We start from the raw sequence: 14,754 nt of genomic DNA, 5'->3' as shown, positions 1-14,754 counted from the left end.
GATCACCTCCAACTGCCCTCCCTTGCAGGCTTGGTCCCTCTCAACTGCCCTCCCTTGCAGGCCAGGTGCCTCCCAACTGCCCTCTCCTGCTGGCCATCTTGTGGTGGCCATCTTGTGTCCACATGGGGGCAGGATCTTTGACCACATGGGAGCAGCTATATTGTGTGTTGCAGTGATGATCAATCTGCATAGTACTCTTTTATTAGATAGGATAGAGGCCTGGTACAGGGTTGGGGGCCAGTTGGTTTGCCCTGAAGGGTGTCCCTGATCAGGGTGGGGTTCCCTTGGGGCGTGGAGCGGCCTGAGCGAGGGGCCTGTGGTGGTTTGCAGGCCGGCCACGCCCCCTGGCAACCCAAGTGGAGGCCCTGGTATCTGGAATTATTTTCCTTCTACAATTGAAACTTTGTAGCCTGGAGCGGAGCCAAGCCTGGGGCTCCCTCCGCGGCTGGCCGGCAGCCATTTCTGTTGGGGTTATAATTGAAACTTTGTAGCCTTAAGCGGAGGCCTGGGCCCAGCCAGGGTGTGCGGAAAGCTTTGCTTCCCCTGTTGCCGGGGGCAACCCTGGCCTGCTCTCTCAAGCTCCATTCCGCCGCCATTTCTGTTTGAATTTGTTTACCTTCTATAATTGAAACTTTGTAGCTTGAGTGGAGGCTTAGGCCTGGCAAGGGCAGGAGGAAAGCTTGGCTTCCTCTGTTACCTAGGAAACCTTGCTCTCTGTGGCTGTAGCCATCTTGGTTGGGTTAATTTGCATACTCGCTCTGATTGGATGGTGGGAGTGGCTTGTGGGTGTGTTGGAGGTATAGTCAATTTGCATATTTGTCTATTATTAGGTAGGATATTCAAGTTAAAAGATTTAAAACACAATAAAATATTCATTTTGGGAATGAATCTGAAATTAAAGTGTTAAATGCCAGATGCCTTTGATTTTTCTTTGTATTATTTTCTTTCTGTGAAGCATGTTAGAAGCATATGATTTAGGATTACTCATAAACCAACCACACTTAGGTGTGCTCTCGAGTTGTAGCAGAATTTCACTTCTTTTTTTAATTTGTCTTTATTGTTGAAAGTATTACAGATGTCCCCTTTTTTTTCCATTGACCCCCTCCACCCCACTCCTGCCCCTTTCCGGCCTTCACCACCCTATTATCTGTGTCCATGGGCCATGCATATATGCATGTAAGTTCCCATGTTTTTCTCTCCCCACCTCTGCCTTCCCTCTGAGATTCATCAGTCCGTTCCATGCTTCTGTGTCTCTAGATCTATGTTCATTAGTTTATTTTGTTCATTAGGTTCCACATATGAGTGAGGTCATGTGATACTTATCTTTCTCTGCCTGGCTTGTTTCGCTTAGCATGATACTCCAGGTCCCCCCATTCTGTGGCAAAGGGTAAGGAAAGATTGCAACATGTATTTTGACTGGATATTTTTCTTTTCTTTGATACTCGTGATATAACCTTTATATAGAGACCTTCCTTGAGTATTTGTCCACTTAAAAATAAATCAAATAAGTGTTGGAACAGAAACATCAGAAAAGGAGAGAATCCAGTCAAAATTTTTTTAAAAATACGTAATAGTTTAGGTTAGGATTTTGTTGAAAAATATTGCATGATTCTTATTGAATGGCTAACTGGATGAAAAATACTCTATATATTTTTTGTCCTTGAAACACTCTTGTCTCTTCTTGTGTTAGAGAGAGTCTTACATTAAAGAAAATTCATCTGGGATTATCTTCATCTGAAGACTCATGGTCTGATAGTTTGCTTACATTATTATCAGTTTTATCATTGTTATTATAGTCTAAAGTACTGCTTGTCTGTCTCTTTGAATTTGTCTTATAATTGTGAAATATTTTCCCGTGTTCTCCTTTATGGACATTAAATGAAAAATTCTGAATTCTCAGTTGATAGCTAAACCAAAAAAAAAAAAAAAAAAATGGACAAAGATACTGTCCAGATGTCTTTTATTTATTTTTTTTTTGAAAGATGTTGCAATATTTTGAGCAACTCAGTAAGAAAACTGAGGGTTGGTGCAATAAATTATGATTTATTTTGTGATTGCATCATCCTGCTATCCCTTTCACTACAGCGCCACTCGCCATATGTGGCTGTTGAGAACTTAAAATGTGAAGTCTAAAGTACACACACAAAAAAGATTGTAAAATATCTTATGAATTTTTATATTCATTATTTGTTGAAATGGTACTATTTTGGACATATGGATCAAATTAAAAGGCCTGGAAGGAGTGAGTGTGGGGTGGAAGGGATCAGTGGGGGAAAAATGAGGGGGCATCTGTTGTAATAATTTCAACAATAAATTTTTAAAAAGAACAGAAAAGAAATATTAATTTTACCTCTTTCTTTTTACCTCATTAATGTGCCTGCTAGAAAATTTAACAGTATATCTGTGGCTTGCAATCTATTTCTGTTGGATAGTTTATGTTAGGTAATTCCATTATTCTATATTCTTGTTTTGGTCATTTTCTGCATAGTTAAAAAAATTGATGTGTAATGGTGAAGTAATTACAGGCTAGTGAAATAGTAGAATGTTTTATGAAACAGGAAAAATAAGATCACTAAGATCTCATATGTGTATTAGATTCATAAAAGGGTCCAAAGGACTCATCGCAACTGTAAAACAGAATGAGTTTTATTTCGTTTTCTTAGAAAGTAAATTTTCTTCTTGTTCTTTAAAAAAATTCTAAGAATAAAAGTAATGAAATAGCAATCCTCGGAAATAATTAGAATTGTCCAAAAAGAACTAAAACTGAGTCCAGTACATTCTGATGACGTGGAGAGTTAAGGGCCCTTTATAACTTGCCGGCTTCAGGTTAAAAGCTCTTCTTGGCTGTGTTAGGTGTTAGATTTGTCTTGGCAGTCTGGTGGGCGTAGGCTGCGACCTGCTTCTCTCTGTGTTAATAGTCATGAGATGAAGTGCTTAGTATGGAGTATTTTACCAGCGTATGAGATGCATGACACATGTTATGACACACAAACTGTATGAGCCACCATATGTTATGTAAAAGTTTTGAGTATTTGTCTGAAATGTAGTAATTAATGCTTCATCTGTAAACCTAACATTTCGTCTTTTTCCTTGTAGACTTTTGTGAATGATGTAAGGATTCCAGAACAGACTTATATCACCTTGAAACTTGAAGATAAGCTGAGATTTGGATATGATATCCTTATCTGATTTTGTGCATTTATTAAATTCATTCAAAAATCTCTACTCTGGTGTACATTAACATTTTTCTTTAGACATAAAAATTCTCAGTACAGGCATGCTAGAAGTCTCTGTGCCTTTCCATACTGAAATACGTGTTTAAAAATTACATATAATGTTGCTATGCCTGCTCCTAAAAATAATTCTGGAAAATTTGATGGACCCCTCTATTTTTAACATTGGTCTCCCTGCAGTGCTATTACATATGTAGCTTGGATATCAAAGAATGTAACTGGGGAGAGGACAGGGGAATGTTTAATATTAGCCCAGCCCGGAGACTTTTTTTTTTTTTTTGGTTGGATGATAATGGCACAGATCAACCTCCGGGAGGAATGTACAAATTTAACCCTGCCTTGCCTTTCATTCCTACTTTTACTCCATTTTATTTATTTCATCTCTTTGCTTAGTTAATTCAAAATTGTTAATACACTGTGTCTTCTAAGACCCACACTCCCTGATTAAGTACATTATGCACTTAGTGAGTATTTTATTTTACTTCTTTATTTTTTATTTTTTAAATATTTGTATTGATTTCAGAGAGAAAGGGAAGAGGGAGAGAGAGATAGAAACATCAATGATGACAGAGAATCATTGATCAGCTGCCTCCTACACGCCCCACACTGGGGATCGAGCCCGTAACCCGGGCATGTTCCCTGAGCGGAATTGAACCGTGACCTCCTGGTTCATAGGTCGACGCTCATCCACTGAGCCACACTGGCTGGGCCACTTAGTGTGTATTTTAAAATCTTTTGTTTAAAAATAGGATTCTAGCCCTAGCCGGTTTGGCTCAGTGGATAGAGCGTCGGCCTGCGAACTGAAAGGTCCCAGGTTTGATTCCGGTCAAGGGCACATGCCTGGGTTGTGGGCTTGATCCCCAGTGGGGGACTTGCAGGAGGCAGCCGATCCATGATTCTCTCTCTTCATGGATGTTTCTATCTCTCTCTCCCTCTTCCTTCCTCTCTGAAATCAATAAAAATATATATTTAAAAAATAATAATAAATAAAAAATAAAAATAAAAAATAGGATTCTAAGAACTGAACAGGGACATGACTCCTACTGCGTACGCTAGGGCAAAGAATCACCAGTAAAGAAAAAGGATATGATTGGTTGAAGAAGAAGAAGAACATGTCCATCTATTCAAAGCAATAAGCTTTGTAAAAAGGACTTATTGATATTCCACATTGTGCTGAATATTTTTCTTGAGTGTTAATTTTTTCAATTACTACCTTTACCTGGAATTTGATATTGAGGAATATATTCAACATATTAGCTACTTGGATGGATTTTTATCACTAGCAGAGAAAATGTAGTCTCGGATAAGTAGAATTGATACTTAGATAAATTAAATGCACTAACACTTTAAAATTGTTCTTAGAGCATAAGTAATTATTATTTTATATTTAACTTAAACTTGATGAAAAACTAGTTTTGTAGCACATCACATAACCTTTACACTTGTAGAGCCTAAGGAACATGTGAAAAGTGAAACCATTCAACATTAACACTTTTGAGTTGTATATTTTAAATCCTTTTTAAAATATGTATCCCATAAAATGATTAAGAATTAGCATTAAAACCTTTATTCATGGGTCATTTTCCACCAGCGTAATATGTTTAATCAAAAAATAAATGCAAATGGATATTATATTTAAGTACCTCCTGAACCATTTGGCACCAGCTATTTCAAAACATGAGAAAATAGGAAATATGGGTGGTGACCATGACTTGTCTATACTTGGAACAGTTTGTTTGGCAGTGTAGATGATGACTGCTAAAATAATTTAGAGGGGATAAACATAATTAAAAATTCACTCTTTTTCCAGAGACGTGAAGATTTTTCCTGATTAATGTGGTTAATATCCATAAAAAAATAACACACTTTTCAAATTTTAATTTATTTTAACTTTTTAAAATATATATATATTTTTTATTGATTTCAGAGAGGGAGAGAGAGGTAGAAGCATCAATGATGAGAAAGAGTCATTGATCAGCTGCCTCTTGCTCGCAATCCCCACGGGCATGTACCCTTGACTGAAATTGAACCCAGGACCCTTCAGTCTGCAGGCTGATGCTCTAGCCACTTAGCCAAACCAGTTGGGGCAACTTTTCAAATTTTTAAAATGAAAGGTATTTTCAAAACTCAAAAGAACTAAATTTAAGAAATTCAGATGAGCTATTTGATAAAAGAATGAAGCCTAGAAGAAAAGTTAAAATCGGTTGTTTTTTTTAACACTTTTCCTGTAGAATAGGGTCTACTGCAAGTCGGACAAGGTATTCATCTGCTAAAGTAAAATGCATGTTTTTCCAAAATTATAGACAAAATTAATAGATTAAAATTTTTCCCTTGAATGGTTTTCTGACATAACTTTTTTTCTTTTTTTTTTGTTTATTTTTTTTAAATATGTTTTTAGGTATTTTAGAGAGAGAGAAAGGCAGAAGGATAGAGAGATAGAAACACTGATCGGTTGCCTCCTGTGTGCCCCCCTACTGGGGATCAAGCCCACAACCCAGACATGTGCCCTGACCAGGAATTGAACCAGTGACCTCTTGGTTCATGAGTTGATGCTCAACCACTGAGCAACACTGGCCAGGCTGCCATAAGGAAAACCCCTTGGGTATCTGTTAGGATCTTAGTACACTGTGGACCCTAATGTAGCATAATTGTATATTTCATTATCAGATATCAAATAGGGAATTTTCCCAATGAGAAGATTCAAAAGAAAAAATTGGGGGCTAACTTTAAGGAAAATTTTAAAAAATAGCCTTATATGTGTATTTTTTAAATCATAAAAATATATAAATTTAGAAAAAAAGTACTTTATTCCCATTCTTTTCATTGTTTAAAATAACTGTATTCCAATATTCTCACTCATCAGTGTCTTCAACACCATGCGAGTGACATATCTTAGTAAGATAGCACAGTTTTTAAGAGAATATTAATACCCATCTCAGTTGTTTGAGAATACAACACTTTCTGAAACACTGGAAATCTTGTCTCAAGTAACAAAATCTCATTATGTAATATTTGGGAAATTTTTAAAAATTTCCCCCATTTCTTTTGTGTTGGTATTTCCCCAGTGAAACAACTTAATGACTTAATTTTTAAAATACTTTTTGAAAGATGTGCTCACAATGATATCTGCCCCCTGGTGTTTTAAGGCCAGGCCCCTAGGAGTAACTGAAAGGATTGAAAATGTTGCTCTTTCTGGTCTTAGTTATCATTAAGTTAAAGGATGGTGTCAGAGGTCACATTACTAGTATGTAGATGAGTTCCCATGATGCCACTTTTAGGTAAACATTTCCTGATTAAATTAAACATAGGAATGATTAGAATTACAATCATATGTAAGGAAATAGGGAATTAGCCTATAAATATTATGATTTTTATAAACAAGAATTAAAGTTTTTGTAAGTTAATTTTTAAAAATTCAGATATAATTGATATATGACTCTATATTGTTTATTTTGCAGCTTACTCTCATCTTAAGTAATTGTACCTTAGTTTGTCATTTTTCTTAAGCAGCAAAAACAGTCACTTAGGTCTCTACCTCAAGAAAGGTGGTAGCTTTGAAGATAAAATTTGGGGTGAGGGCAGCCTCAGAATCTCACAGTCATGCCAGAGTTCTCAGGAAACTCATGAACTAAACCAGAGGATTCCCGAGTTCTTTGGTAGGCCGACACACAGGAATCTTTTTGGTAGGTAAAGTTCAAGAAGTCTCAAGTTTTCCCTGATCTTAGAGAGAGTCTTAGTCTAAAGGTGATACTCCAGGCTAGCCTCGGGGAATAGCCTTTAAGGCCCCCCCGCCTTTCCCAGGAGCTACCTGGAAGCACCAGAGAACCCTCACAGCTGGCTAACATCATTGGTGTTTCCCATTGAACAAATAGACATGACCCTGGCCTGTGTGGCTCAGTTGGTTGAGCGTCATCAGATGCACCGAAAGGTTGCCTGTTCAATTCCCTGTCAGGGCACATACCAGGTTGTGGGTTCAATCCCCGGCTGGGGTACGTACAGGAGGCAACCAGTCGATGTTCCACTCTCACATCTATGTATTTCTCTCCCTCTCCCTTTCTCTCTAAAATCAATAAAAATAAAAAATAGAAATAGCTTTCCATTTATAAAAGATGCTCTGTTTTCCATTGTAAATGTAAGGATGCTCTGAATCTTCAGCTGTTAATGAGTTTCTTGGGAGTAAGGCAAAACTACTTGACTTTTATTTTTCATTAAATGTACTTAGTTATGAAATACACACTTGCATATGTACCAGCAAATAAGTACCAGCATGTGTTCATAACAAAAAGGGGAATCTTAATGTTTCACAGCTACAGGGAGCAGTGCAAAGTGATAGGGGAGCCCCAGCCTGGGATCAGGTGAGGAGAGTATTGTCTTTGGGGTCTGCCCCTCCAATCCTCAAGTTCATTCACTATGGAACAGGAAGCTGGGTAATGGAAATGAAAGGTAGATTCCCCAAAGCTCTTTACAACTCTAAAAAATTCTGAGTTTTTATTATTTGAATGAGTAGAAATATAGGTTAAATACCCTTACAAATGTACTGCTCCTAATGCATGAGAAGCCTTTATTTTCCCCCAAGTAGTCATGGTGATTATAGCTTCCTCCCCTTGAAGTCATGGGTGCTGTGAATTGGTATCGCACATGGTATAAAAGTCCTTTCATTCCAGGATTAAGTAATGGTGGGAAACGTGACCTCCACTGTGTAGTGGGAGATCTTTTTAATATACAAGAGGCATTGTTCTTTGGGGCATAATAATGAAAGCATTCATTCCATGCAGCACTTGGTTCTGATCTGTATAGAATCCGTTGTGGGATCATGTAACCTGACCCTCATGGCAATTCGTGGGGCTGAGATGGCTGTGGTTGCTGTAAGGACCCTAATTATAGCACTTGTTTTACATTCTCATATGAACTGTATTTTTATCAGTGCTGAGAGTCTGAGTCATCGAATTCCTTCAGGATTTACTCGGGGTAATCACTGATGAGTTACTTCCTTTTACATGTTTGTGATTAGCTGTCAATATGATTTGATCCGGGTGCTCTTTCTTTTCAGTCCCATTGGTAGAACTGAAAATGTCTTTTGTGTTCAGATTCATTACCCAGTTATTTGCTTAGAGGCCATTGTTGCCTAAGTGTAGAATTACTTGCTAGATATCAAGATTTTCTTTGGTATTTAAAATGGAAAAATGTTATATTTGTGAGCACAGTTTAACATTTAAGCCTTAGGGGGATGTACTAATTTTGCTAGAATTCCCTGCTTCAAATAGGACAATTTTGAAATTGTATTCTTCCTTAGCCCTGTTCACATACAAATCTTTTCACTGTAGTACGAGGAGAAATGAGGGTCCCTGAAGAAGCTCTAAAGGTAAAAAGCTTTTCCTTATTTCTTTCGTAAACCTACTGTTTACTAGGGTTGGTTTCATTCATGGATGTTTCACTGCAATGTTTTCTAGCACGAGAAGTTTACCATTCAGCTCCAATTGTCCCAAAAATCTTCAGAACCAGAGTCATCCAAATCTGCTTGTGCCAAAAGCGTGGATTCGAAGGTGGCAGATCCTCCACCGGAAGTTCAGCACAAAGCCACCGAGGCCCTGAAGGCCGAGGAGAAGGCCCTGGGTATGCTCCCCTCGTTGAAGATACCATGTTTATACTTGATTGTGAAGTGGCAGGCTTTGTTCTCAAAATCTTGTCCATGTCCAGATAGTAATAATCTATAGTATATACTGTATATAAAAGGCTAATGTGCTAATTGTTCCTTTGACTGGTCGACCAATCGCTAGATGCACACTGACCACCGGGGCAGACGCTCTGACTGGTAGGTTAGCCTGCTGCTGGGGTCTGGCCCATGAGGACTGGGCCAGATGGGCTGGACACTCCCTGGAGCCCTCCCGCGGTCCCTCCCCAGCCCAACAACAACAGTTCACAATGGATTTTAATGCAGTCAGTGCTTTCGCTACAAAGCATTATAAACCATATTCTATGGCAGTTGTATGTAGGTGTGTTTCATATGTTTAAATATGTAAGGGAATGAAATGTAATTCACCTTACAGTATTTTTATTAATTCACATGTGTTTGCTTTTTCTTCTGAATTATAATAACTGAAGTGAATTAATAGGAAATACCCACTGATGCTGCATCATCACAATGATCATATTTATTATGTTCCAGAAACTGTAAAAAATGCTTTAGATAAATAATCCCTTTCATACAAAAGCAATTTTTTAAATGGAGAGGCATTGCCAAATTTGTTCAAATGTAAATCTGGCTGAAACTGGTTTGGCTCAGTGGATAGAGCGTCGGTCTGCGGACTGAAAGGTCCCAGGTTCGATTCCGGTCAAGGGCATGTACCTTGCTTGCGGGCACATCCCCGGTGGGGGGTGTGCAGGAGGCAGCTGGTCGATGTTTCTCTCTCATCGATGTTTCTAACTCTCTGTCCCTCTCCCTTCCTCTCTGTGGAAAATCAATAAAATATATTTTAAAAAAATGTAAATCTGTTAGTCCTATTAACAGCAAGTTTAAATTTAGTTAATATGCAATGCCCTGTGGCTTTAAAAAAATTTTTAGTCACTCATACAAAAATTTACTTTAATCCTATCTAATAAAGAGGTAATATGCAAATTGACCATCACTCCAACACACAAGATGGCCGCCCCCATGTGGACACAGATGGCCACCACAAGATGGCCAACAGGGGAGGACAGTTGGGGGTAACCAGGCCTGCAGTGGAAGATATTTGGGGGGGCACCCAGGCCTGCAGGGGAGGGCAGTTGAGGGGGACCAGGCCTGCAGGGAAGGACAGTTGGGGGGGCCCAGGCCTGCAGGGGAGGGCAGTTGGGGGCAACCAGACCAGCAGGGGAGGGCAGTTGGGGGCAACCAGGCCAGCAGGGGAGAGCAGTTAGGGGTGACCAGGACATCAGGGGAGGGCAGTTAGGGGCAATCGGGCTGGCAGGGGAGCAGTTAGATGTCGATCAGGCTATCAGGGGAGTGGTTAAGGGATGATCAAGCTGGCAGGCTGAAGCAGTTAGGGTCAATCAGGCAGGCAGGCAGGCGAGTGGTTGGGAGCCAGCAGTCCTGGATTGTGAGAAGGATGTCCAACTGTCTGTTTAGACCCGATCCCTAATCGGACAGTTGAGGGGTCCCAGATTGGAGAGGGTGAAGGCTGGGCTAAGGGACACACACACACACACACCCGTGCATGAATTTCGTGCACCGGGCCTCTAGTCTTTTATATTTAGACTTAAGGAGTCATTTCTGTTGACCAAATAACTGATTATGGTTGAGTAGAAAGTTATTGGGCTCAGCAGTTTGCATTACTTAGATAATAACGAGTGCAAAATACAATTTCTTTAGTCCTGTCCAACATTCAATAAGGTCTTATACAAATACTAAGTTGTTATTTAACTTACGTACTTTTCAGCTGCCTAGACTATATTTTTCATTTCACAAATCAACCAGGCAATTCTAATGTCTGCAAAGCATTGTTTCTTTCTGTTTCATATGCTTTAGACAGATTTTTCCTACCTCTTTCCAGATACTTCTGCCATGCCCCGCGGTACTCCATTATATGGGCAGCCTTCATGGTGGGGCGAAGATGAGGTGGATGAAAAAAGAGCTTTCAAGTCAAATGGCAAACCAGAAGAAAAAAATCATGAAACTGGAACCTCAGGTAAAAAAATCTCAGATTATGAGATTTGGGGATATTATTATCGGGTAACAAACCTGTCTACCCTAAAAAGTGATATCTACTACTCTGTAATTTGATTTTTTTAAAAGTTGATGAATATTTTAATGACATTAACATTGTAATTTTAATTCATTCTGAATGATTCTCACATAAATTATTAATTCCATTATCTTTATTAATCATTTAAAAATGTGATATGGGGCATGCAGTTTTTTTTATGAGATTGTTAAAACTTGGGAAAACATAATAATGTAGTTGGACAGTTTATTTCAAAATACAACTAATTTCATTAGGTTCACAAGCATATAATTATACTAGAAGCCCGGTGCACGAAATTTGTGCATGGGTAGGATACCTAGGCCTGGCCAGCGATCAGGGCCAATTGGGGCCTTCCAGCTGCCGGCCGGGGCCTTCCTTCGTTCCACACCACCTCCTGGTGGTCAGCGTAAATCATAGCGAGCAATCAAACTCCTGCTCAAACTCCTGAGGGGACACTTTGCATATTAGCCTTTTGTATATATAGGTTTTTAAATGAACAATTTCTCTGATGTTTAGAAATATGACATGAAATTTAAACCTTTCAAGCCTCAGTTTATCCAGTTTGTTGGGATATGGTAGCAACAACATTAGCTTAGCTCAGCAGCCAGAATGAAGACATAGTTGTGGGTCAGAATCTCAAGTTAGTTGTCAGGAAATATATTCTTCCTGTTGCTGGAGGGGTGTAGTAATGAACTAAGTGCCCATCAGCCGGAAAATCAAGGTTTTCAGGAACTAGTGGTGTGAGCTGTCCATAACCTATGGCCTGGAGTCAGTGGTAACGCAGATAAGGATCCAGGCCTGCAGGAACTAAATGCGGGCACCAGGAGCAGCATGGGAACCAGCTCTGAGTCAAGGGCAGATACCATCAGAGCACTTGTCAGTTTGCTACCTGTGACCCAGGTCCTGCAAGAGAAATAGGACATTTTTGTGTAGCTGGAGAATAAGGACACTGGTTCTTTAAATGTGCTCTGATTTTTCCAGGACACGTGTCTCCGAAAGCTGCCTTTATCAACTTGGTTTGATTTTGCCCCCAGTTGAAGTTAGAACTTTCCGGATCAGTTCGCCTCACAGCTTCCTTGCCTGAGACCAACACAGGTTTCTTGATGCCCAAGCTCAGAAACTTGGGGTGTTGTTAGCATACCCTCACATGCAAGTAACAGACATGCTTCCTGAGACTAAACAGGAAAGGTATTCAATGGCTTAAATAACTAAGTCTCACCCAGTCAGCGTGGCTCAGTGGTTGAGTGTCAACCTATGAACCAGGAGGTCACGGTTCGATTTCTGGTCAGGGCACATGCCCGGGTTGCAAGCTCAGTAACCAGCGTGGGGCATGCTGGAGGCAGCTGATCAATGATTCTCATCATTGATGTTTCTATCTCTCTCTCCCTCTCACTTCCTCTCTGGGATCAATAACAATATATTTTTTTAAAGTATCTGAGTCTCTTCAGGATTGGTTAGGGCAGCATCTCAACAGTGTCATCCACTGGCTGTTTCTGTCCATCTCTCAGCCCTTCTACCCACAGTGGCTGCATACCGGGCAGTTCCCCCGCACACGCAGGCTGCCTGCCAGCAGCAATCCGGGGTGTGTGCTGTCGGATCACAGCCAGCAGGAAGTAGCAAAGATTGCTTCCAGGGGACCCCCGCAGTTGCAAGAGGAATTCTCCCCAACATTTTCAGCATATCTCTCATCTCATCGGCCTCTGTCAGGTTCATGAGTAGGTCACCCCCTTGTTTCTGAACCAACCCCTGGCAAGGGTTAAGAGACTATCCTTCAGCCAGCCTTGCCCACCCTGACGCTGTGTGGGGTTAGTTTTGCTCTAAGGCACATGAGCTGTGTCGGGGAAGAGGAGATTCCCGGGAATGTTGGAGTTCTTGGAGGAGGAGGTACAGGAAATGGATATTGGAAGGCGGTCAAGAATGTCTCCTTCATCTGAAATCTTCATATCTTCTCTTCTCACTGTTGCCTTTTCTTTTTTTTTTTTTCACTCAGTCATAATTGAACTTCCTACTTCCAGTTTCAACCCTCCTGCAGTCCATTTTGCATTAAAAAATCTCAGTTCTTTATTTTCATTAAAAAATAAAAACTACAGTGGCTGTCGTTTGCCTGCCAAATAGATTTTATGTCCAAGTTCTAATTATGTCCCACTTTCCTTAAGAGCCTTATGTCCCACAACCAGTTGTTTTTAGACTGTCTACCAGTGGCTTCCCACATAAATTGTACTGTAATGCCTGCCTGCTTTAGCCCCACAGATATATACACACAAACATCAGGTGACAAAGTATTCTAAGTGTAGCTGTATATATGTATTGCTGATATATAACACTTTCATTCAGTGTTTTGTATTTATGCCTTCTCATCTAAACTTAAGTTCCTTATTTCAAGGATCACGTATTACCACGGTGCACTGGAGCCACCTCATAGAGAGGAGAGGGGAAAAGGTACTGATTATGGAGGTTAATTTAAAAGAAAACACAGCAGATTGTAACTATTGCCAAATTCTGAAACTAATTGTGAGGGTGATTTTATCTTGCCATTCAAAATCTATTCCTCCCCCTCACACAAAATGACTTTTGAAATCTGAAATCTATAACTTGTAGAATACAGTGAAGTGTATGTGTAATTTCTCTCCTGGAGACAGAATCATGGCTTATAAATAATAGCTAACACTTCAGTGATTCTTACTTAACCAGACACTCTTGTTAGTACACTGCGTATGTTTATCATTTAATTCTCAGCAATACCTGGAGACTGTTACTGTAATTTTCCCCATTTTATAGATAAGGAAACTGAGGTGCAGCCATGTGAATTTCCTTACCAAGGTCACCCAGCTAGCAAATAGTGTAGTGGGGATTTTAACCCAGGCAGCTCGACTCCTGAGTCCACATTCTTTTTTTTTTTTAAAGGTTTATTTTATTTATTTGTTTGATAATCCTCACTAGAGGATATTTTTTCTTTCTTTTTTTTTTTAAATATATTTTTATTGATTTCAGAGAGGAAGGGAGAAGGAAAGAGAGATAGAAACATCAATGATGAGAGAGAACCATTGATTGGCTGCCTCCTGCACACTTCCTGCTGGGGATCAAGCCTACAACCGGAATCGAACCTGGGACCCTTCAGTCCACAGGCTGACGCTCTATCCACTGAGCCAAACCAGCGAGGGCCCAAGTCCACCTTTTAACCATAAGCAGTTAACATTTCAGCAGCCATTACACATACACACGCTCCAAAAATATATGCTTCATAGAGTACAGAGATTTGGAAAAACACTCCAAAAATAAATTGGCATGAAAAATTGGCCCCTCAGACCTCAGCTTAATAAAATAAATTGCAAACCGTGAGGTATCTCCCAGTAATTTTATCTATGTGAACCAAACTAAATTCTTAAATGATTATCAGCTTGTGTGACCTCTCATCGGAGTGTTATCTCTGCCAGATGACAAAAGCTGTCTTGTAATCTTGGGATTATTTTTGAGGAGGAAGGAATTAAGTGATTTACATCTTGTGATAAATAGCTTAAAGCATGCAGTCAGGATCCAGCTGATTAAGAGCCTTATGAGAGTCTCACTTGCTTTCTTTTTTTTAAATATATTTTTATTGACTTTTAGAGAGGAAGGGGGAGAGAGAGAGAAACATCAGTGATGAGAGCGAATCATTGATCAGCTGTCCCCTGCACACCCCACACTGGGGATTGAGTTCCCAACACGGGCATGTGCCCTTGACTAGGAATCGGACCGTGACCTCCTGGTTCATAGGTTGATACTCAACCACTGAGTCATGCCAGCTGGGCTCACTTGTTTTC

At 39.8% G+C, this 14,754-nt stretch overlaps 1 protein-coding gene across 1 annotated transcript in view; it reads left to right on the top strand.

Annotated features, from left to right (window-relative positions):
- CEP170 (centrosomal protein 170) overlaps window positions 1-14,754 on the top strand; it is a 103,342-nt gene that overhangs the window by 32,582 nt on the left and 56,006 nt on the right. The window contains exons 4-7 of the mRNA XM_054712941.1: window positions 3,097-3,175; window positions 8,537-8,595; window positions 8,684-8,846; window positions 10,763-10,897. Of these exons, the coding sequence (XP_054568916.1) occupies window positions 3,097-3,175; window positions 8,537-8,595; window positions 8,684-8,846; window positions 10,763-10,897 (436 nt within the window). The remainder of the gene's footprint in view (window positions 1-3,096; window positions 3,176-8,536; window positions 8,596-8,683; window positions 8,847-10,762; window positions 10,898-14,754) is intronic.

Source organism: Eptesicus fuscus, chromosome 24 (assembly GCF_027574615.1).
Source record: "Eptesicus fuscus isolate TK198812 chromosome 24, DD_ASM_mEF_20220401, whole genome shotgun sequence".
NCBI lineage: Eukaryota > Metazoa > Chordata > Mammalia > Chiroptera > Vespertilionidae > Eptesicus > Eptesicus fuscus.
Note: the sequence above shows the minus strand (reverse complement) of the source record. Positions and strands in the feature narration are given on the sequence as shown.